Source organism: Trachinotus anak, unplaced genomic scaffold, assembly GCF_046630095.1.
Source record: "Trachinotus anak isolate AG129_WGS33_773 ecotype Australia unplaced genomic scaffold, CSIRO_AGI_Tana_v1 ptg000004l, whole genome shotgun sequence".
NCBI classification, from domain to species: domain Eukaryota; kingdom Metazoa; phylum Chordata; class Actinopteri; order Carangiformes; family Carangidae; genus Trachinotus; species Trachinotus anak.
In genome coordinates this window covers 9,979,274-10,001,463 of record NW_027273855.1, presented here as the reverse complement: position 1 = coordinate 10,001,463, position 22,190 = coordinate 9,979,274, and the positions used below count along the sequence as shown (strand labels likewise).

At 40.8% G+C, this 22,190-nt stretch overlaps 2 protein-coding genes across 5 annotated transcripts; one reads left to right on the top strand and one right to left on the bottom strand.

Annotated features, from left to right (window-relative positions):
• Window positions 1–832: 832 nt before the first annotated feature.
• On the top strand, window positions 833–15,600 carry arhgef16 (Rho guanine nucleotide exchange factor (GEF) 16). The gene is made up of 15 exons (XM_071475745.1): window positions 833–1,009; window positions 1,786–2,425; window positions 2,999–3,050; window positions 4,152–4,315; window positions 4,409–4,465; window positions 6,941–7,101; window positions 8,403–8,555; window positions 8,650–8,779; window positions 10,066–10,140; window positions 10,275–10,367; window positions 10,595–10,746; window positions 11,636–11,824; window positions 12,282–12,352; window positions 14,152–14,253; window positions 14,383–15,600. Exons 2-15 carry the CDS (start codon window positions 1,853–1,855, stop codon window positions 14,520–14,522), a joined length of 2,112 nt encoding a protein of 703 aa, XP_071331846.1. The 5' UTR covers window positions 833–1,009; window positions 1,786–1,852; the 3' UTR covers window positions 14,523–15,600.
• On the bottom strand, window positions 15,600–20,770 carry ybx1 (Y box binding protein 1). Of its 4 annotated transcripts, none has more exons than XM_071475746.1 (8): window positions 20,498–20,770; window positions 18,531–18,594; window positions 18,232–18,265; window positions 18,054–18,143; window positions 17,541–17,885; window positions 17,067–17,164; window positions 16,438–16,724; window positions 15,600–15,944 (listed from the first exon to the last, which is right to left on the bottom strand). In XM_071475746.1, the coding sequence occupies exons 1-7, from the start codon at window positions 20,604–20,606 to the stop codon at window positions 16,484–16,486; spliced, it is 981 nt and encodes a 326-aa protein (XP_071331847.1). In that variant the 5' UTR covers window positions 20,607–20,770; the 3' UTR covers window positions 15,600–15,944; window positions 16,438–16,483. The 4 variants fall into 4 exon arrangements, with proteins under 4 accessions (XP_071331847.1, XP_071331848.1, XP_071331849.1 ...); XM_071475747.1 differs by having other exon boundaries at window positions 17,079–17,164; XM_071475748.1 differs by having other exon boundaries at window positions 17,604–17,885.
• Window positions 20,771–22,190: the final 1,420 nt, after the last annotated feature.

The window sequence follows — 22,190 nt, the reverse complement described above, 5'->3', positions numbered from 1 at the left end:
GCTTATTATGATTGATTATGATTCACCTGTGGTGATTTTTGAGTTATAGAGCTAATATGTGAAGTATGCAAACTGGATTTTGACTTCAATGTCAGGAACAACATTAGGTAAATGTACAATGTACAATCATACATCACAGCTTTAACAAAAGGTAGTGGAATAAAATATTAGAATGAGATTTATTACGATAAATACACACAAAATACCACTAATGGCAAAAACATAATAATAATAGTAATAATAATAATAATAATAATAATACACAAAAAATTAACTAAAAAAATACATATAAAAAAAGGGGCTACAGACATAATGTTACACTTGATAGTACAAATTCCATGTTTAAAGCACTTTGACCATTTTTTAAAAATATATTTGTATGTGGAGTTTCCCATAACGTATTGTCTACATGCGGCGTTCATTTAACAGTAACAGGACCGTAGGCTAATGTCTCCTGTTGGTCACTAGAGGGCGCCAAAGAGCTGTGGTCATTCAGGTAGATAGGACGTCAATAAACAGAGAAACGTTTTCGATGGACGTTTATCTTCTTGTATTTGCATAAGGATTAAAATTATGTGCACAAGTCAAACCCAAACCCTGATGTTTTAAATGCATTTTGTTGACATTTCAAAACTGGTCGAGCTTTATGTGGAGGAGCTGGCGTCACAGAAACAGCTGTGAAAATCTAAATATTCTGTTTTGCCGGGGAAAGTTGCTTCTTTAGCTGCGAGCCTTTTCTCTAAAAGCTTTTATCTAAATCTATCTATGATTGATTGACACTCACCTGTTGTGACGTAGCTAGCACAGCTTAATGGGCGCCTGCAAACAGAGGAGGAAGTGAGTGAGTAAGAGGAGATATGTGACAAAGCGGAGCAGAGCGAAGAACCACAGCTACTGCTTAAGCTGCACTTTTCCACTCACTGGACAGCGGCTGTCACAGACTCCGGACTTATCTGTGATATAATTGAATTCAGAGGCCTGCTGGTGTTTGTACGCTCACCTCACACAGGTAAGACAGCTGCTTTACAAGCTCACAGTCCCGGTGTTTGCTGAACTGCGTGTCACCTCGTTGTTATGAACCATGGGAATGTGAGGCGGACATTTTTTTTCTCCCACCCTAATCCGTCTTTCAGGCAGCGAATTTATTGGAAATTCAGACTGCGGCTGAACAGAAAAAACAAGCTAGTGATTATTTGGTTGTATGTGTCATAACAGTAGGCTATATAGTTTAAAACCGCATACAAATCAAGTTTCTTAATGTCTGTTGTGAATGTCATTTTAAAGAATGCCACTATAATGTGTTTATATGGGTTAGGCTTGCATAATTACATGTGTGTGACAGCGTCTCTACTTGACCTCATACTCTTTGCACAGGGCAGGTCAGGAGTATTTGTCAGAAAAAAAGGTCTCTTGTAGTTAATGTGGTGCACAGATTTGTTGGGGCAGCTCTCTGTATGTTCTTTTGTGTTGGTAAATGCAGTGTAGGAGAGAGCTGTGAGTCACGGGTTGAGTCCCTTGATATGAGTTTAAGGACTGACACCACTGGCTGCTCTCTCTAAAAGTGTTAGTTGAGAAGTAGATCATGAGTTAGGCTCCCTTCTTTGATGGGAAGAGATCTGTGAGCCCCACTGTAGGTCTCTGGTGGTATTTCAGGGTCACTTGTATTACCCCTGCTCTTTTCCTTTGTCCCCATTTAAGGTGCTAGTTTATATATATTCTCTGCTTCTAGTTTGAACCTATGTCCCCTAGTTATTCATGTAAAGGCTGTATTTTCTCCCTCTTCAGACTCCTCCGATGTTGTAGGTTTTGAAGTGGTCAGCAGACCAGGCTGTGCTCACGGCAGAAGGACACCATGTCCCACAGCCAGTCAGACAGCTGCACGGGCGACCAGGCCCCTTTAATTCTGGAGAGCCACTTCTCCACAGAACTACATATATCTGAGCCAGGTGATGAATGCATCCAGTCACAAAGCCCCTCCACCCCTCTATCTCAAACATCCACACCCCAGGAAGATAAAGTAGACAGCCTTGTGGTGCCTCAGCAGGTGGTTTTGAGCACCCAGAGTCCAGCGGCACTGAAGGTTGGCACCCAGCAACTCATCCCCAAGAGTTTAGCTACAGCTAGCCGGCCTAAAAACCGCCACCACACCACTGTGGTGACTTTCCCAGTGGGGCTGGAGCACTCCAGCAGTGGGACCCGGAGCCGACACTCAACCCAGGGGCCAGATGTGTCCTGGGAGGATTATGACAGTGATGGAGATGGTTTTGCTTTGAGGAGGAACCGCAGGAACAAGTCGTACAGAGCAGCTGTGACCAGCCTGGATATTGAAGCCATAACATCAGGACGAGGGGCTATGGCCACGCTGAAACCTGTCAGTGAGGGCAGAGCACCCAGTCCTGGTCCAGCCCGCAGCCCTGGACGAAAGGTGAATATGCAGAGGGGTTATGGTTCAAAGGGCAGTGTGGTACTCTGTCCATTTACCATACAATCATAGTAAATGTATCTTTTTTTTTTATTCATTTATCTGTTGGATATTAGCTTCTGAATATTTCATAATGATGGGCTATCTGTAGCTGTCATTTTCCAGCAAATAAGTAATCTATATTTGAATTAAATTAATCTATTAAGAAAGGTATTAAAGCATTCTTTGACTTTAAACAAAAAATGACGAAATGAAAGACTGATGTTGATTTCACTGCCAAAGAGATGAAAACAGAGCCCAGTTACGATTTTGTTCATGCTCATAGGTCACAGCCAGCGTTACCAATAGCATTGGCGGTGACCTCTGTCAAATTCTCCTTTAGACATAAGGATGATGGCAACTGTTTCCTATCTTCCAGACCAGTACTAATGTTGAGTAAGACCATGTTGGGTTTAGAAAGAGGCAGTGCTGAAGAAAGAATGAGATGTTGGGAGAAAAAAAAGAAAATCTGAGTATCATTGATGCACAAGTATTCCACAGTGATAAACTGAGGCTGCACTGCTGTTTCCGCTCTAGCGAACCCTGGGGAGAAAGAGGAACCAGAAGCAACGTGGATCCTTCAAAGATGGTATGTTCAGTAATGTGTCACTCTGTCCACAGCTCTAAATTTGGCTATCTGACTACATATAGCTGGGAAATAATGATGTTTGGTGGGGGTTTTTTTTGTTTTGATTTGTTTTGTTTTGTTAAGTAATAATATGTTGTAGAACTTCTCAGCATTGGCAATGTTGACTGGCTAGCTGGATTTGATGTGTGGATGTCATAACCTCCATCTCATAGTTCAGAAAAGATCCCTTAAGGCAACAGGGTTGGACTGAACAGGAAATCATTCACTCTAGCATGTTGAATGTCTGTTGAGACCTGAAGGTGGAAACTTGTCCTGTGCCCTCATATACTGCCATTAATATGTTTCGAGAAGTGTTTTTTCAAAAGCAGTTTCTAGGTTCTAGTTATGTGGATTGTCTGTCCTTTTATAGAGCTGAGGTCTCACTGGACAGAAATCTGTCTAAGAACTGTCTGAAGATGCTAAAATTGTTTCACCATCATTTCTGCTTTTTGGTCCATGAGGAATCTTCTGATCTGTTCTCAAAAATTGTAAGACACAAGAATGGTCATTTAAGAAAAATGTTTAATGTCACTTCACTTTACCACTGAGAGAATCAAACCAAAACCAAATTCACTAACTTAAGGATCTCATTATCATTACAGTAATGAAACACTCTTGGCAGAAAGCAGCACTCAAATCAAACTCACTATCAGCTTTATTCCAAACAGGTGCATTTTCACCCCTCATGGTTATAACTCAGAGTGGCCCATGTTATTATGAATTGACAGACTCCACCTCTGCTTTAGCATTTCATTTCCTGTGCTTTACAAAACACCTACAATTACCATATTTCAATACCTCTGATGGATTTATGGATGACTAACAACAGCATTCTGCATAGACTCATTATGAGAGAAAAATTTCATTTTAGAAACCAGGTATTTTCATCCTTTAAAATGTGCATTTTAGGAATTTGCATTTGTGTTTTCTTGCTTCAGTGGTTATGAAAATGTTCTCTGTGTGATGCAAAAAGTCACATGAATCCCTGTTACAAAACCATTGCACACTGAGACTCTGGAGTGACAGTTAAGTGATGTTTGTTGATGTCGATGCGATCCTTAGCTACGCCGCGCCTCTACCAGGAGATCCGTGAGCGGGGGCTTCACTCCACCAACCAAGATGAGCTGCTGGATGACTTTGTGGTGGTGGAGCCTCCTGTGGAGGACCAGGGCATTGTGGTGAAGAGCTACCGGCCAGCACAGCTCACCTGGAGCCAGCTACCACAGGTAAACCTCTAACTGTACTGACATGCAGAGTGTGAGCAAAGAAGTCCAATGTGAGAGAGGTTAACAATGGGTTCTTTTTTATCTTCTACAAAGGTGAAGGACACAGGAATCTTGTCACTGATCTCACCTCAGGAGAGAAAGAGACAAGAGGTAAGTATGTTCCTGTGTGTGTGTGTGTGTGTGTGTGTGTGTGTGTATACTTGTACTTGCTACATAGTAAGGACCAAAAAAAGTATTTTACTAACAGAGTGAGGACATTTTGGGAAAGTGAGGACATTTTGGCGGGTCCTCATTTTTTGAGACACCTTAAAATCACATTTTGAGGATTAAGACTTGGTTTTAGAGTTATGGTTAGAATTTTAGAGTTAGGTTAAGGTTAGGATCAGGGGTAGGGTTAAGCACTCAGTTGTGATGGTTAAGGTTAGGGTAAGGGGCTAGGGAATGCATTATGTCAATGAGTGTCTTCACAAAGATAGAAGTATAAGTATTTGTGTGTGTGTGTGTGTGTGTGTGTGTGTGTGCGTGTGTGTGTACAGAAATGTCCGAGAAGAGATTGTCATTTACTTTTATGTACTACAGAAAGCAGAACAGGTCTTATGTAGCTCAATGGCAGAACATTTTTCTACACTCACTATTTTGCATCAGTGTCCAACAGCCATACAGGGAGGAAAACCATCACATAAGAGGCACTGATACCAATTTCTCCATAGATAATAGATTTTAAATGCTAGAATTCATTTCAACCATGAGACATTTTGCATTTCTAGTTAGGTGCATTACCATGTTCATAACATTTCAACAAAGAAACACGCACTTTAAGAAAAACAAGCCTTCACATAGTGTTGTTCAGTTTCTGTTTACATCATCTGTTGTTTCTGTCACCGACCTGGAGAGAAAAACAGCCATAGCATGGAGTTAAAATAAAGACATATAAAAGACAGATTTAACAAAAGAACAATCAAAATTGATGCAACAGAGGCCATGATACCTAAATTTTTACTCCCATAAAAACAGTGGACCCTATATTTCCCATAAATCCTCACTTCTTTAAAACCCCACACCTAAAGTTTATAACACAGGCATTCTGTTAAAAGTTTTAAGACTCGGGATAACCCATCGAATCAGAGAAGTGATGTGCCCTTTTAAAATCAAAAAGCAGTTTCATCATTGAATTTATTTATTTTATCCCAGATGTGCCTACATTGTCTGGAAACAAGTTCAAACTAATTTCCAGAGGTTCTTTCAAAGGGCTTTCCAGGAAAGGGACTCACTGAGCAGTAGTAGAGATAAAACAGGTTGGGGTAATATTGGTATAGCAACAAAGCCAGTCACATTTCATTACTAAATAACTCCTGAAAAGCAATTTAACATCACAGACTTATACCATATACACAGTGTTACACTATCTCAGGGTGGATTTTCCCTTTTGCAATGTGTCTTCACAAGCAGTCAAACAGCAGATGTTGTGTCAATACCAAAGGTCCACCCTGTGTGCACTAGAGTCCCTGAATAAGGCCACACCCTGCCAGTGTACTCACACTCAGGCCCTCTCCTGAGCAGGTGTTTGTCTTGCTCTTTTGTACCTTTAGTCACCTAATGGGTCTAGTTTTAGTGCTCAAGCGGTGTGCTCCATATTTGTAGCTCTCTGGCAGCTTTAATGCTATGTTTAAGGGATATATAAGTATTTGGGTGAAGTTTGGGGTTGGGGAACTAAGATCAGTTAAGAAACACTGCTCTTCTACTGGGCATGCTATAATATCAGGAAGAACTGAAGAATGAAATTCTGAGCTTTTAGCCTGAAACATTAAGGTTGGCCCGAGATTTTCAGGAAGTAGTGTTCTTGATTTAGGTCAATTAATGCCCTTTGGTCATCTTTGAGCCACTTCAGCCTTACAGTAGCGTGGGAGGTGTGCCATCACCAACTGACAGCTCACCTACAATCCTGACCACAAGCTCAGAGGTTAACTAATGTTTCTTTACAAAATATTTACAAATCAACCACTGCTGATGTGTCATTCATTTCTGGACTTCTTTGGTTGTCCACTGGTATATTTTTCTTATACATTTAGATAATTTGCAAACCATTACTTTTCAGTACATAGTGAATAAGTTTCTATGGGGGCTACTTTTTTTTAATTTTTGTGTCACTCAGTATCAAATCCTAGATTCACCATTTTGCACCAGTATTCAATATGCAGAGAGAAATTTGTCGCAGAGGATAGCAGAGATGCAGATTTTTCCACGAGCAGCGTTTGTGTCAGGGACTTTTCTTTTGCACATTGGTAATTCTGAAGAACTCCATCACTGCTTTGCTCTTTTCACCAAACATATAACCTACAGTTATACAGACTGCGAAAAGTAGTGCCAATTTTGCTGGATGTTGTTAAGAGGAAATTGGGGAAATGTAGTGCATCACTAAATCATACACAAGAGAAAAAACTATTGGAGGGGAAATGGGTTCACGAAAAGTAAATTGAAAAAAATGCTAATATGACAAATAACTTCAGAACCCCCAGGATGAGTTTTTCCTTTTTAAAGGTTGAAGCTGAAATTAAAGTACATGTTGCAAATGTCAATGGTTTGTCCTCATGCAAGCTCATTTGGGTATGTGTGGTCATTTGACAGGCCATTTTTGAGATAATCACCTCAGAGCATTCGTACCTGCACAGCCTGGGCATTCTGGTCCGTCACTTCAAGAACAGTGAAGCACTGAGGAAAACAATGACAACCACAGAGCACCACCACCTCTTCTCCAACATCTCTGTCATCCACCAAGTCAGTCAACGGTGGGCACAACACTCTTATAGTCTGTATATTTGTGTATTTGTGTAAGAGGGTGATGAAAAACTGGTTGTGGGGGATGTTCACCAACTTGTACAAAAGCATCTGATGATGCTATCAGTGTGGTTTATCTGCATACACTATCTACTCTACAGACTTTAAATGGAGCTACACATCGTGTATGTGTGTGTGTGTGTTTTTTTGTTTTGTTTGTTGTTTTTGTTTTTTTGACAAATAGTTACATTGTTTTCTCATGGGGATGCGGTTTCAAGTGGAAAATGGGTTGAAGTTTCAGATAGAGTATTTGCCCTTAGCATGTCTTTAGTATCCTGTAGGCCCCATCAACATGTTAAAACATGCTAACTAAACTGGTTCTACTGCCTAGTTGTTCTGAGTGGTATTCCTGGCTTTAAGATGATAATGTGCTTGAAAGTAGCCTGTTTTGCTCTGTGCATTGCTGGCTACTTTACTGTGAATTGAAATAGATTTAGTTCTAGCAGCAAGAGAAGAAGTGTCTGTCTGCCTTCGATCCTCTTGTTGTCTTTTACAAGGTAAAACAGGATCTGTGTAACTAGAAGGTAGAAGTTGTCTCAGACACTGCTGTGTGACATGTCTGACTTACAGTATCTGTTTGAATGTGTGTCCTGTAGTTTCTTGCTGGGTTGGGTTGTTGTTTAGATATCATTTTACTCCTTTTTGTTAAAAAGATAAGGGCAGGGCTCAAAGTCATTCAAGTCAGTCAAGTCAGCAGGGGCCACCTGCTTCAGTGTGATATAGTAAAAATCAAATTTTACATTAGTTTAGTGTTTTGGGATATTGGTAGGTTGAAATGATTAGTCTGTGTGCTTTCAGGATTGTTCTGAAGTTTACATCCACTGAGTTAAAAAAAGAATGCCTTTTGTTTCAGAAATTACAGGCTCAAAAACAATTGCTTTCAGTGATACATAGATAAATGCAGATAAACAGTTACAAACATTACTTACCATTAATTTAACAGGGACACACTAATGTAAATAGGATCTAATACAATATGTATATATGACCAATATAGTTAGTTACTAGTTTTATTAGATTGTCATAACTGATTCAAAATGTTACTAACTTCATAACGGTAATAAATTAATCTGTACACTGATGGTGCAAGTATGCTAATATCCTGAAATTAAATACCAAAGTTATCACATTCAGCTCAGGCTCAACATACTCCTCACACAGTAGTGTGTATGCTGCTCAGGTAATTAGTCTGTGCGAGGAAAAACATAGTCTTCACTTCTTTACTTACCTCCCCCTCTCTTCCCATTTTCAGGTTTTTTGAGGATCTTGAACGGCGTCACTATGAAAGTCCAGTGATTCGAGACATTAGTGATATTGTTCAGAACCATGCTGCACACCATTTTGAGCCCTACATTGTCTACTGCTCCAATGAGACCTTCCAACAGAGGACACTGCAGAAGCTGCTGTGAGTAGCACAACAAACTGTAACATCCTGCGGACATTCTACAGTAAGACATGGCAGGATGAGCTAAACTTGCCTTTTTCTTTCTGTCTTGAAGGACCAGTAACACTGCGTTCAAAGAGACCCTGAAGCAAATTGAAGGGAGCAGTGAATGCGGAGGCCTCCCCATGATCTCATTTCTCATCCTTCCCATGCAGCGAGTAACCAGACTGCCACTGCTGCTTGATGTTAGTTTAACCTTTATTTTCCCACATCCACAGCTGTCCTACCTAAAAATGAAGCAATGACTTGTGACAGCAGGTGTGTCATTGGAGAGTGAGGGAGTTTTTTTTATGATGTACCAAGGTACATAAGACAAATATAATCATTGCATTACTACTTAAAAGCCTCATCTGTCATTGACTTAGGTTAAAAAAAAGTTGTACTAGAATATAGTTGAGTAACAACATAGAATACAAAAGCAAAAAAGAATTCCCTTCAAAAAGGAGAGAAAAACAATTAAATAAATGATGGACGTACATGTAACTTGAAAGTTAGCCTTTTCATTTTAATCAAAGCCAATCATCAATTGTCAGTACTGTGGGTTTTAGCCACCTTTTCTACCAGTAGCAGTTAGAATCTGGACCAGGGATCTGACCTTAGAGGTACCATTTTCTGAAGGCAGGACTCCCAAACAAAGGTTCTCAAGTTTAATTAGAACGTCAACCTGGGGAACTTTTTGCTGAACCTTATGAACCTCCTGCCTGAATGGGCTCAATATTGAGCAATATTGACCAGATTATATGAGAAGGATTTGCTTCAGCAGCTGGACAATTTAGTTTAATGAGTCTTTTGAACAGGAGTAAGGAAGAAAAGAACAAAACAGCTGGACATAAAGTTTACATTGTAGTTCACACAAATTCTTCCATTCCTCCTCCAGTATGTTTAGGTTTCCCTCCCTTTCCCATTTTTGTTTTACATACAATGCGTTATATTTTGTATGTTGCAAACCTCTCCAAAGTTTTGGTGGTCTTATGGTTTGTATTCAAAACATCTGCCTTTAGCAGAACATTATCTAGTTTGTTTATTCCCCTTTACTAGTCTACTTTATTAATCTTTCCTAAGTGGATTTAGGTAATTCATGGCTGTCACTCCATAAAGATCATTCTTTACGTGGCAGTCTAACTGAAGTATGCATTCGCCATATTTTCTCCTGTAACTATAAAGCTGTTTTATCTTGTTATTTATTAAAGTTTGAAATGATGCACGCACTAAAATCAAACAGCATTTATACTTCTGTATGTATCATATCATAGAGACTTTTTTTAAGAATCATGTAGGCCTACGGTATATACACACACAACTATAACTTTGAATATACAGTATATGCATATAGAGTGTTAGAGTTAATGATCAGTAAGTTATTCATGTTTCAGGAAATTTATTTTCAAACTTATGTCATGAGTGGTGCTTAAGGTTGATTTGCATACAGAAGTAAATAACTGTCTTTTGTGTCTTTGTTTTCTCCTCACAGACAATCTGCCAGAAAACTCCAGACAAGACAGCTGAGTACTTTGCTGCTGTTTGGGCGCTGCACGCCATTAGCAAGGTAGAGATGCCGAGTACAAGCTTGGGTGTGTGATGAATCTCCAGCTCCAGAACAGGAATTGGCACTGTGAAGCTGATGTTCTGTTACTGTCTTGATTGTCATTATTCCCATTGTTGTGATGAATATCTCAACAGTTGGTCACTAGCTGCAATGATGGAGCAAGGCGGATGGAGAGGACGGAGCAGATGTACACCATCCAGAAACAAATGGATTTTGGTAAAATCAAGGTGAGAGTTGATTGTATGTTTCTGCACAAACACCCTCAAGTAAGAATACAATCAATGTAGTGTTCCCAGAGTTTGACATATTGCGTAAAATGTTGGCTATTGGTGTGGAAATGAACAGCAAGAAACAAAGTGGGACTTCTTTCCCTAATGTAGAAGTAATGCAGATACCCTGCAGGAGAAAACATCTTGGTCCAGTTGCTAACCTGATAAATCTTGTGTCCTCACAGCCATTTCCTCTGGTTTCATCATCGCGGTGGCTGAAAAAGCGTGGTGAGCTGGCCGTCTCCACTGAGGAGCTCAGCATCTGGAGGGCTTTCAGCAACAGGAGTTACTACCTCTTTCTCTTCAATGACGTACTTATCGTTACCAAGAAGAAGAGGTAAGTGGGTCTAAACTACAGAGATCTTTTTGAATATTCCCTTAAATTATTTTTCATATTAAATCACATAAATGTCAGTAAATATTCTCCAGGATGTCAAAATAATCACAATCATTGAGCTACAATCAAATAGGATCGCTTAAGATGCCTCCTGTAATATCCTACTGATGGTTATTTTGGCATTTGAAACAATGAAACCAGAGCAGGAAGCTTATGTGCTTAATCATTGGACATATGTATTGTATGTATATCCATTGCGAATTTCTAACAAATTGCTTTTTAGAATAAAAAAGAGCCTAGCTGGGAATCTACTAAACTGGGGGACTAGAGAAAACAAACTTCAGATTCACAAGCGAGTTATGGAGCATTTCATCTTTCCTGGTGACTCCTGTGGACGTTAAGTCAGTCCAGCTGCTGGTTGGCAGGGAACATGAGAAACAGAGAAGGCAGGAGAGGAAGGGGACAGAGAAAGGAGAGAGTATGGATGTGGTGCCTGCATACTTGAGATTCTTCAATCTTGCATTCAGAATGTTAGCTTGACTGACTTCAGCTTTCTGTTTTGAGTTAGGGAGAAACCAAACAATGTCAGCTCAACAATGTGACCCACAACACTAGAGTCATTTTGAGGGTTGTAAAGTCAACACTGACCTGATCTTCAGGTGGTAATATAGAGGAAATGCTATTAGCAGATAGTAAAGGAATGAGATTACTTTGCTTTTTGTTTACTTTACTTTTGTACATTTATAGGTGGGCTTAGCTGCACTATAATTTTAAAGTCACATTATTTCTGTTAATGTTCCTTAATGTTGTGGCCAGAGAGTAAAATCTATCTAGTTAAAATAGCTAAAAATTGAAATATTAGTAAAAAAAAAACTGTCCCTATCTCCAGTGAGGAGAGTTTTGTGGTGATGGACTACGCCACTCTGGAGAATGTGGAGGTGGAGGTTGGGGAGGATGCTGAGGGACGGACATCTCCGCCTGCCAAGAACAGCTCCAGCCAATCTCTTTCCTTCAAACTGCGGATGAGCAGGAACAGCGAGGGGAGATCAGAGCACATCTCCCTGGTGGCCGATTCCAGGTACTGCTTCTCTGATCTTCTATCAACCTTATTAGTTCAGTTCGGATCTCTCAAGTGGAAATTTACATATGAAAACACAAGATTTAAGAAGTATAAGATGATATTAGATACAGTTTCATCTGGAATAATAGATGAAACAGATATTGGTTCATACGTAAAATCAAAAACAGCTTTGCTATCTCTGAATGTTGATGGTTATAGTTACGGTGGCTTCTGGGAAACTTGGTTCTGTTGTGACATATTCAAAAATCACCTTCTCTTGCATGACCTGGAAAGCAGATCTAATATTATGTGTCTGGCTCCCTCTACTGACAGAAGTCTGAATACCAACCTAAAGTGTTGCCATGCATTTAGTTCATTCATAAGGAACAGATTTTTTTTGACTAATCAAATGTACAGTTGACTAAACTAGGTGTGGAGCAGTATTTAACTGTGCTTTTTTGTCTCTGTTGCTAAGGATGGACAGGGCACGTTGGATAGTTGCTCTTACAGAGCATGAGCAGGCAGGTGTCTTCACTTGTACAGATGGTAAGTCAGTGTTCTGTATTTAACAGGGGTGCCATTCTTTGAAATACACTGAGTTAACTCTGAGTTTGACCTTAATTTTCAACAACTACCGATAAATCTGTTCTCTTACCTCTCTTGTGTAAATTATTTGTTTGTCATGGGAGCCCTCAGTAGTTGGGTAATGCAGTGTGTTTCACAGTAAACAAACAGTTTGCATTAATTTTCCATCACAAATGAATCTGCAACAAAAATACAACTTTGTTCACACAGGCCTGCCTACCTGCATAGTTTCTCCCTTCTTTGCCAGGCTTTTGACCTATTTCCCAACAATTTCTTGATCTGTGTGAACCCCGACCAAGCCATTATGTCAAGGGGGCTCTCTGTAGACCTTCGCAGTACAATTGTGGCAAGGCACTATTTGAGGGCATGTTCATAAAACCATTTCTAAAGCTTTAAGTGTTCCCAGGAGCACAGTGGCCTCAATAATTGTGAAACTGAAGAAGTTTGGAACCACCAGGACTCTTCTTTGAGTTGGCAGTCCAGCCAAACTGAGTAAATGGACAAGAAGGGCCTTTGTCAAGGAGGTGACCAAGAACCCAACAGTCAGTCTAAGAGAGATTCCTCTGCATCTCAGCAACACAACATCAATGAAGTCTTTATGTTTGTCAAATGGTATTAAAAGGAATCAGAGCATGAGGCAAAAGATACTTTGACCCAATGACACAAAAACTCTTTGGGCATGACTACAAGCACTATCTCTGGTCATCACCTGGCTAATGTCATCCCTATAGTGAGGCATGGTGATGGCAACTTCATGCTATTGGGAGTGCTTCTCAGCAGCAGGGACAGGTAGACCAGTCAGAATTGAGGGAAGGATGAATGCTGCCAAATACAGAAATCTGCTTCAAAGTGTACATGACCTGAGACTGGGACGATGGTTCACCTCTCAGCATCACGATGACCTGAAGCATACAGTCAAGCAAATATTGAAGTGGCTCCAGGACTAGTCTCTGTTCTTGAGTGGCCCAGCCCAAGCCTAGACTTCAACCCTATAGAACATCTGTGGAGAGACCTGAAGTTCAGCCTCTTCCCATCCAATCTGATAAAGCTTGAGAGGATCTGCCAGGAAGAATGGGACAAACTGCCCAAATCCAAGCTTGTAGAGATTTAACCAAGAAGCTCAAAGCTAGCTGCCAAAGTGGGCTTTACAAAGTACTGAATGAAGGGTCTGAATACTTGAAGTGAATACTACAATTTTTGATTTTTAATAAATTAGCAAAAAAATCTACAAACATATTTCCACTTTGTTTGTATATGTTGATGAATTTAGACTAATGGGCAAAAAATGCAAATGTATCCATTTAAAATTAAATGTACAACACAATAAAGTATGCACATATTGAAGGGGTCTGAACACTTTCTAATAATGCCAAACATGCTTCGGAAATTTGCGATACTCCCTCTTAATTGCATATTTAAAACAAAACCATCACACAGACAACACTCACAGTGGTTGTGTAATATTTGTTGTTTAAAGAGTGTGTAATATCTGTGACATTTGACACCCTTATCTAAGGGTGTGTCTTCCCAGGTAAAATGACACATCCCAGGAAGTAATGAGATGGGCTGTAGATATTCAGCAGTGTGCCACAGGATCATTTACAGTATAACAGGGTACTTAAGTCTTCACAGCAACTGAGTGAGAAGAACCACATTCAATATGCTTAAAACAGAAACATAAAATCCAGTTAAGTATATTGCACCTAACATAAAAAGCTTTGGGGTTATTCACCACATAGAATTATGGGAATGTGTTTCAGGTCTGCCACAGTATGAGGCCACTAAAGCGTACATGCCAAAGGAGCCAGATGAGCTGGGGCTTCAACAGGCTGAGCTTGTCATTGTCCTACAGAAAGAGGAAGGTGAGGCCCTGGTTGTCACTACCTGTAACAGAACTTCAAATCCAGCCCAGTCAATGTCCCTTCTTCCACAATTCAAAAAAAGTATGCAAGAGTTTTCTTATGAAACTTAAGACTGTCTGTTCTTCCCAGCCTGGTGCTATGGGGAGAGAATGCGAGACGGAGAGAGAGGCTGGTTTCCTGCTAGCTGTGCCACAGAGATCACCAACCCCACTGCCATGGAGAGCAATGTGCAACGCATGAAGCGCTTGCGCAAAGAGACCAATGTTTAGTGTCTCTCAATGGCAAAACTATTGAATAAGGATGTAAAGGTGGTGGACAAAATAAACACCTTCCATTAGATTTTTGATTATCGTTATGTTCACTTTTTGTTGAGAATGCATTGCTGATGAATTACATTGGCCACAGAAAAACTATTAATTGCTTTAACAGTGGTCCAGAAGTTCATAACTAACAGACTGAAAGATATGTTTGTGGATATGTCAAGCATTAAAAGTGGACACTGAAGCCATCCTGGTGCCCCAATGGTATAAGATGTACGAAAGTGAACCATGTGTTTCTTGGTTTGACACCAGCCAGTGTCCACATTTCAGGTTGGTCTCTACTGTCAGACAATGCAAACCAGTTTAAAGCATGGCCATTAAGTTGAATGAAAAGTTAGATGTCAATAAAAGCTATTTGTATCAGAGCTATCAGAGCTTTTTCACCTCCTTTACTATGCAACCAACAAATTAGATATTTGCAGTAACAGGATTTGACCAGCATTGGACATTTTCTTAAACTTGTACAGCACTACCCTATTATTCCCTTGTTGGTGTGAATGTAAATTTTAACTTACTGGCTGTAGTAAATAATGAACCTAAGATGCAGCCTCATGTTTTATTTCAAATCTAGGAGCTAGAAATTTTAATTTTATTGTCTACATGCACTATAGTGTGAAAAGTTGCATGCAAAAATCATTTAAGTGTATTTCCTAAACTTTGGTTTCAAGGACTCTTGTCTTCTGACCCCAAACTGAGAAACTTCAACTACATAGTGCTAAATACTAGTTGCATTTGTGTCACACTGTGTTAGTGTCATTTAGAGATGCTGTCTAGGGTTTCTTTGTTACCAAGGTTCTAGTAAACATTTGCCATTTTAAAATGTAGTTTATGATATAGCCTACTATTGTTGAATATGGCAGATTAAATATTTACTGCACCGTACATGTTGTCTTTGTCAAAATGTATAACATGAAAAAACACTCCAACAGTCTACATTGTAACTGAAAGAAAACTAATTCTGTAGTTTGTGCCATTGTGTAGAGCCTGTATACTTGAAAAATAAAATAAAGCCACCACTAGAAACTGTTTTCCTGGTTTCTGGACTTTTATTTGAGCTTGCATTTTGTTAAAATGTTTGAATACATAAAAAGTTATTTAAAAATGTCAAACTGACCAGATATCAAATTCCATTTTCTCTTTAAAAACCATTTGGTGTAAAAACTTAGGACAGATTTAGAAAAACATTAGCTGTTTCCCCAAAACTTTTTGTAGCTGTCACATAAAAATAATGGAAAAAAAACAAGTCTGCATAGATTCTGCAGGCAATCGGTGGTAATCTGGTCAAATGCATGGTGCAAGCTTGTGACGTTCGTCAAGTCAAATCTTTATTGCTCAGATCTTGTTTGATGTTTCTTCTTGTTGACAAAAAAACTGTAAAAAAAAAAAAAAAAAAAATTGCAAATTAGTACATTGTTGTACAATTAGTTCATCTGTAACCTGAATTTTCATTTGACATTTTTAGTCTTTTGGGTTTAGTCATGTAGATTGCTACATAATGAGTTGCCTGAAAATGTGCATCATCACCAGATAGCAGAAAAAGAATGCAAAGCCCAAACCCACTGCTCATATGTTAGTGAGACAATAGCGAGTGGGCTCTATGGTGCCAGACAGTTTGCTTTATCAAATCCATTGCATTACCTCATGCTTTGGAACAGCCATTACAAAGCCAAAAGAGTGCGAATGACAAGCTAGCCATGCATACTTGGGGGAGAAAAAAAAAAGGCAAGTACTGAATCTTAATATTATAAGTTTCCCACTATGCTCCAGATTTTGAATCTGAAGAGGATATCTGAATGTACATGCAACTGAAGGTGATGGAAATGAAGGCTGACCCAAATCAGCCATCATGAGGCCATAGACTCACCCGGACGATGGTAAAAGATGGTAGGTGCCGGTGGGCAGTTTACTTCCTACTCAGCCCCACCTTGCTGGGCCTCGGGAGCGGACGTTTTCTCTGCAGATGGGTCACCTCCTGTCTTGGCCTCCTTGTTTTCCTGGCCGGGCTTGCCACCAGTCTGTTGGCGTCTGCGGCGGTAGTTGAAGTTACGGCGGTAGCGCCGCTGGCGGGGCTGTTGGTTTTGACCACCTTCGCCACCCTGATTCTCCTTGTCTTCTTCACCGTCCCGCACCGGTCTGGGACGGGGTGGACCCCTTGAGAGAACAAGAAAAAAAGCCAGAGGCTGTAAGCAAACATGATGTACAGTGACAAAGCTTTCATGCAAACACATGATCCACTAAGACAAGATGCAGTTTTATAGTTGTAAGACAATTGCTGCTGAAAAAAAGCCAAATTTGGATGCACAGCTGCAATTTGAGTTTAGGCTGCAATGAAAGGAGAGCTTCTTGGGCCAAAACAGGTGGCATTTATTATTATTAAAAGGTTCTTTTTACAAGATAAATTTCATTTGGTGGATTCCAGGCTACGATCCAGACAGTCCAATGCTTTATTCTCCCATTATTGCAGCCCTGCGTCAATGAAGCCAACATGCAAACCTTGGTCTGAACCTTGGTCGGAAGCCTCTGTAGTAGTTCTGCCTCACTGGTTTGTTGCCCTGGTCTGGACCTCCCTGGCTCTCATCACCCTCACCTCCCTGGAAGCAAACAGATTAAACGGCAAATAATACACAGCCTTTTCCAAAGTCAGTAAACAGGCAAACGAACATTTGAACTTTTTTTTTTTAATGTAGTCGACATAAAATAGTCGTTATGAAACCGGCCAACCGGTGCAACATCAGGCATAAAAGTGCAGCAACAGGCAGCTCTGATGTAGCTGTGGGGCCTATTTGAATCAGTTTGCTAGATATTGGCAAGACCCCCGATACACCAAGATAAAATTGTTCACAACCACGTGAGTGTTACAAAGGAGAGTGTTCAAAGTCGTGTATGACATCAACATATCAAGGATCCCGACTTTATTACGGGACAGCTGGGTGCCTGCTTCAGGATAGTAGCCCTGTGACGGCGTACCTCAGTCATCTCTCCGCGTGGTGCGTTGGTGTACGGGGGCCGGCGGCCGTAGCGTCTACGTACAAAGTATGGCGGGTAGCGCCGTCTGCCAGGGTAAGTGGGTCTGCGCTGCTGTTGCTGCTGGTCTCCTTCAGGGGCGCTCTCTCCCCCTTCTCTGCTGCTTTTGTCACGGCCTCCACTGCCTGGCTCACCCTCTCCGTCACTCTGGTAATTCTCTGGGTAGTCGCCGCCACGGGGAGGGCCCCTCCTTCGGGGGTAGCGCCTATACCGGTTCCTGTCAGCAGCATACTTACTTCCCTGGACTGCAACGCCTCCTGGGCCAGTGACATTTGCCGCCTCTGCTCCCTGTGTACAGCAGAATTTTTTTTTATTTAAAGAAATGTTAATGGTCTAAATTAATGATCTGAGGAACAACTATTAGTAGAATGTATTTTTGTTTTTGAAGCTGCAAATTAAAAATGAGAACTTTCAACCTGGTCACAAAACTGAATTACCAAAAACAGCATAGTTTACCTTCTCTCCCTCAACTACATCAAACTCCACAGTTTCTCCGTCTCCAACACTGCGAAGGTATTTCCTCGGGTTGTTCTTTTTGATGGCTGTCTGAAAGCATTAAGAGTCCAGATGTGAGATTTTACATTTGTGATTGTTTAAAAAAAAAATTAGAAAAGTCACACTACCTACAACTTACCTGGTGTACAAAAACGTCCTCCTTTGTATCATTCCTAAACAAAGGAAGAAAACCACTCTCAGTTACATCTAGTTGGCAGTATCCTGCTAAGCCACGTAATTCAACAGACTACAACTAAACCAGCAGGCATATGGATTAATTAAGTATCCAACAGCATGGGGACCAGCAGACAAATCGTCTTGTCAGCTTTGTAAGCAAATCAAAGCCATAATAGGATTGGGAATGGTCCTTGACACACACACACAGACACAGATAATATCAGGGTCTTTAGGAAGCGCGGGGGGGGGGGTTTCACTTACCTATTGATAAAACCATATCCATTCCTGACGTTGAACCATTTTACTGTACCCAAGACTTTTGTTGCTGCAATGAGATACAATATAACTTAATCATTAAGCAAGTTTAAGGTTGAGTCATCTCCTTTTTAATGTAACACTGCCAAGATACTGTACTGTACATAAAAGAAAAAATTCAAACAAGGTTCTATGTTTCACAAGACCTCATGAGAAACAGTAAAGGAACCAAATATCGACAGATGAAGAGAAACTAACCATGGCTACAGATAATGTTGAAGTTATATTTAACTCCCAACTGTCACTCTTTTTATAGTTCCTGATGCGTATGGGGTGTCCAATGCCAGCTGCACTTGGTGTGATACATGACCAAAGAGAACTATGAGCCAGTAATGACTACACATTTCTCGTGTGGATATAAAGATTTCTTATTCCCACATTATCATTGTCTGTCTTACGGAGCTGCCGTAGTGCAACATGTCAAAGACGGTTAAAGTAATAACATAGCAGCCCGTGCTCGCTGACAACGTTTCAAAGTTCAACTACTACAGACCTACTGCCCCATTTTGCGCCACACTGTTCAGTGCCTGAGCGTTCACACGTGGTAAAGTCGCGCCCGGATACGTTAGCAGGCAGTGAGCCCAGCTGGCTTGTTAGCATAGCCGTGTAGCTAACTGGTGCTCAACCATGTGGTTGGATTAGAGCCAGCAAGCGGAAATGACCATAACACACCAGACAGCGTTTATTTTGACCAAAAGATTTGTAAAAATGAGAATAAATGTGTCGTAGTTATAACTGTTTTCAGCAAACATACAACTAAATGGCAAAAAGTCCGTGGAATCATACGGCGGACATTTTGGGTGGCCCCTTCAGCCATGTAAATAGCTAACATTAGCCGGCTAGGCTAACGTGGGCTCAATAGCCAACGAGCTACCATCGCTGTTAAGTACCTAGGCCATAACGATAGCGCTTAATTTCGAGCAAAATTCGGCAACCGCTGACAGCTGTATTCTGGTGGACGTATAAACAAGCATTGGTACGATTGTTTCGCTACCTACAATTGACAAATGTTTGTCTGTGTGTTTCGGCTATCTTGAAGAAAAATTACCATCGCGGAACCGGACTCTTTCGTGTGAACAAAGGGACGGCCAGCAGCTAACGTTAGCTTGCGTTCGACGACAGCTGCCGTAGCCGGTTAAGTGAGCAGTATGAAATTAACTTCGTGTTCCACCATTATGTGTGATTGACATGATAGCTACCGTTAACTTTTTAACGTCTCAGCGTAAACTACTGTTGCTTGACAACCATTTTGTCAGGAGTGACATTAACTTTGGCATACAGGGGTCCCGATTACAGCTGGAAACAAATTCAACGGTCGTGCATGTCACGGCCAACCGGCACCATAGGATTCTATGGCGGACACTGAAACATTAGGAGGCCGTTGAACAGGAGAGATTACCGATTTAAATTGAAGGATTATTTTTTACCGACCGCATACTCTCATATGAAAGTAATTCCAAATACACGAGACACTATTGGTAATTTCCAAATGATATTCAATTATCAAGCAGTGGTTAAGAGGTAAGGCTAGCACTGAGAACACGAACCGTTCTCCAACTGACATTTTAATAGTTTCGCTCGTTGACAGCAAAAGGAAATCCATTGTACTTTGCTAAATATAAAACCTATAATCGTCAATACCTTATTTAGATTCAGCTTTACGGACATCCGAGAAATTATCCAAAATCTCCAGAAATGTAAGGGGTTCTGTTGGCTAAAATAATGTTTATTTGGCCCTCTGCTAATTTCAAATATTCTATGCGGGCTGACAAAAATGTCAGATTAACGTAGATATCCAACGGTTAACTGAGCCAGCGATCAACTCGTTAACGTTAGCAACCGCCGCTTTTCCGCATTGCCTCTACTGGGTCCCAAACCACGTTAGCTAACTAGCTAATTTCCCGTAGTCTTACCGATGACCTTCTTATCCCCCGCGGAAGCTGCGGCTGCCGGGCTGGATGGGCTCTCCGCATCGGCAGCAGGCTGCGGCGGTTGTTGTTGTGTCTCGGCCTCGCTGCTCATGGTTACTACTGGTTGGTAATGGCTTCTGCCGGCGGCGGCTCTCTGCTATGTTTCCCGGTGCTAGATGGTAACCTGGGCCGGCGGTGGTGGGGGCTACTGCCTTCGGGCTCTCTGCTTTCCTCTTTCCGCTCCCGTTGCCGATCGAACTGGGCAGACTAAGAAACTGTGCCGGGGAATGTTCTTGGTTGATGGCCCGCCCAACGACTCTTCCTATTGGCTTGAATCTTCAACGGAAAACAAAATGTGCTCCTATTGGCTAAGACAACTGTCAATTGCCTTTGAGACACGCGTTTGCTAAAATTGATTGGCTAAAGGGAACGTACCTGTTCCTTTTCACTGCCCCATAATGATGTCAAACCCAGACGAGTCAGACAGATAACCGTGACACTTTTGGAACAGAGTGTCTGCTTGCCTGTTAATTCTGTACCCCAATAACAATTTTCCATTGATAGGTACAACCAAATTTGAATTTTTCAGATTTGTCTCTCATGCCTTAGAATATGATTCGAATTTTGTAAACTGGGTGCTTACTTTAAGTTGACTCGAAGGGTTGATTGTATGGCCGCCATCACTAATGACAAAATATTAAATGCCTGTAGACATTCCACACACTATCTGTGTCCCCATGTGCACTGAGTGCAGCCCTGTGGAAATGTATTTATGGATAACTGACCTAAAATAAGGGGAGGGTTAGGAGGGGCTTAATATTTTATTTACTGAACTTGATGTAAATGTTATATTTATAATTTTTAATACACATACCATGCAAGATTTAGGAAGAGTCCATTGGTGTACTGTACAGAACACAAAGTTCTTACCACCCTATACAGTATATACTGTAACAAGACAGAGAAAGATTGTGTTCACTATTCCATATCAAACATTTCTGTGATGGAATTACTGTTGAAATGTGAATTCACTGGCTCCCTTTAAAAGGTTTTAGATAATGGCCATCTTTGGACATGGCACCCATGATGAACAATAACCACAATGTTCCTTCACAATTTTAAACACCAAGCATGATATTTGATTCCATATTGAAATTATTCAGGATTCACTGGAGGGAATTCTGAAAGAGACCTACTTTCTGTAAATAGTTTCTTACATCGTTATTCTTCTTAAATTTGAATATATAGAAAAGCTCAAACAGTGACAGTGAATCATGATATAATACACTCAAATTATCCAGCGCAATAGTTCAATGCTGCAGTTATCCTGAGTGAATTTAGAAACTCCACTTCCAGTAGCACAGAGCAGACAGACCCAGACTGAGCATGAGACAACCCCACAACAGCCCCCCACCCATTGTCATGTTAATGCTCCACTGGCACTGTTTATGAGCACTGGCTGATGTGTGAAGCACTCGGTGTTAATGGCCAAGCCCCATTCTCCCACACAATGATGGGCTTTAGCATTGACCCCAGAAAGCCTCCCCACGAAGAAAACCCAGTCCACAAAAAAAAAAAAAAAACAACCTTCTTCCTGCCTCCATAAGAACAGAGTCTACATCTGAAAGGATTCTTTTGTGCCAAGGGAACAAGGTCCAAGGCAGAAGAGGGAGAGCGTGGATGGGGGAGGGGCTCT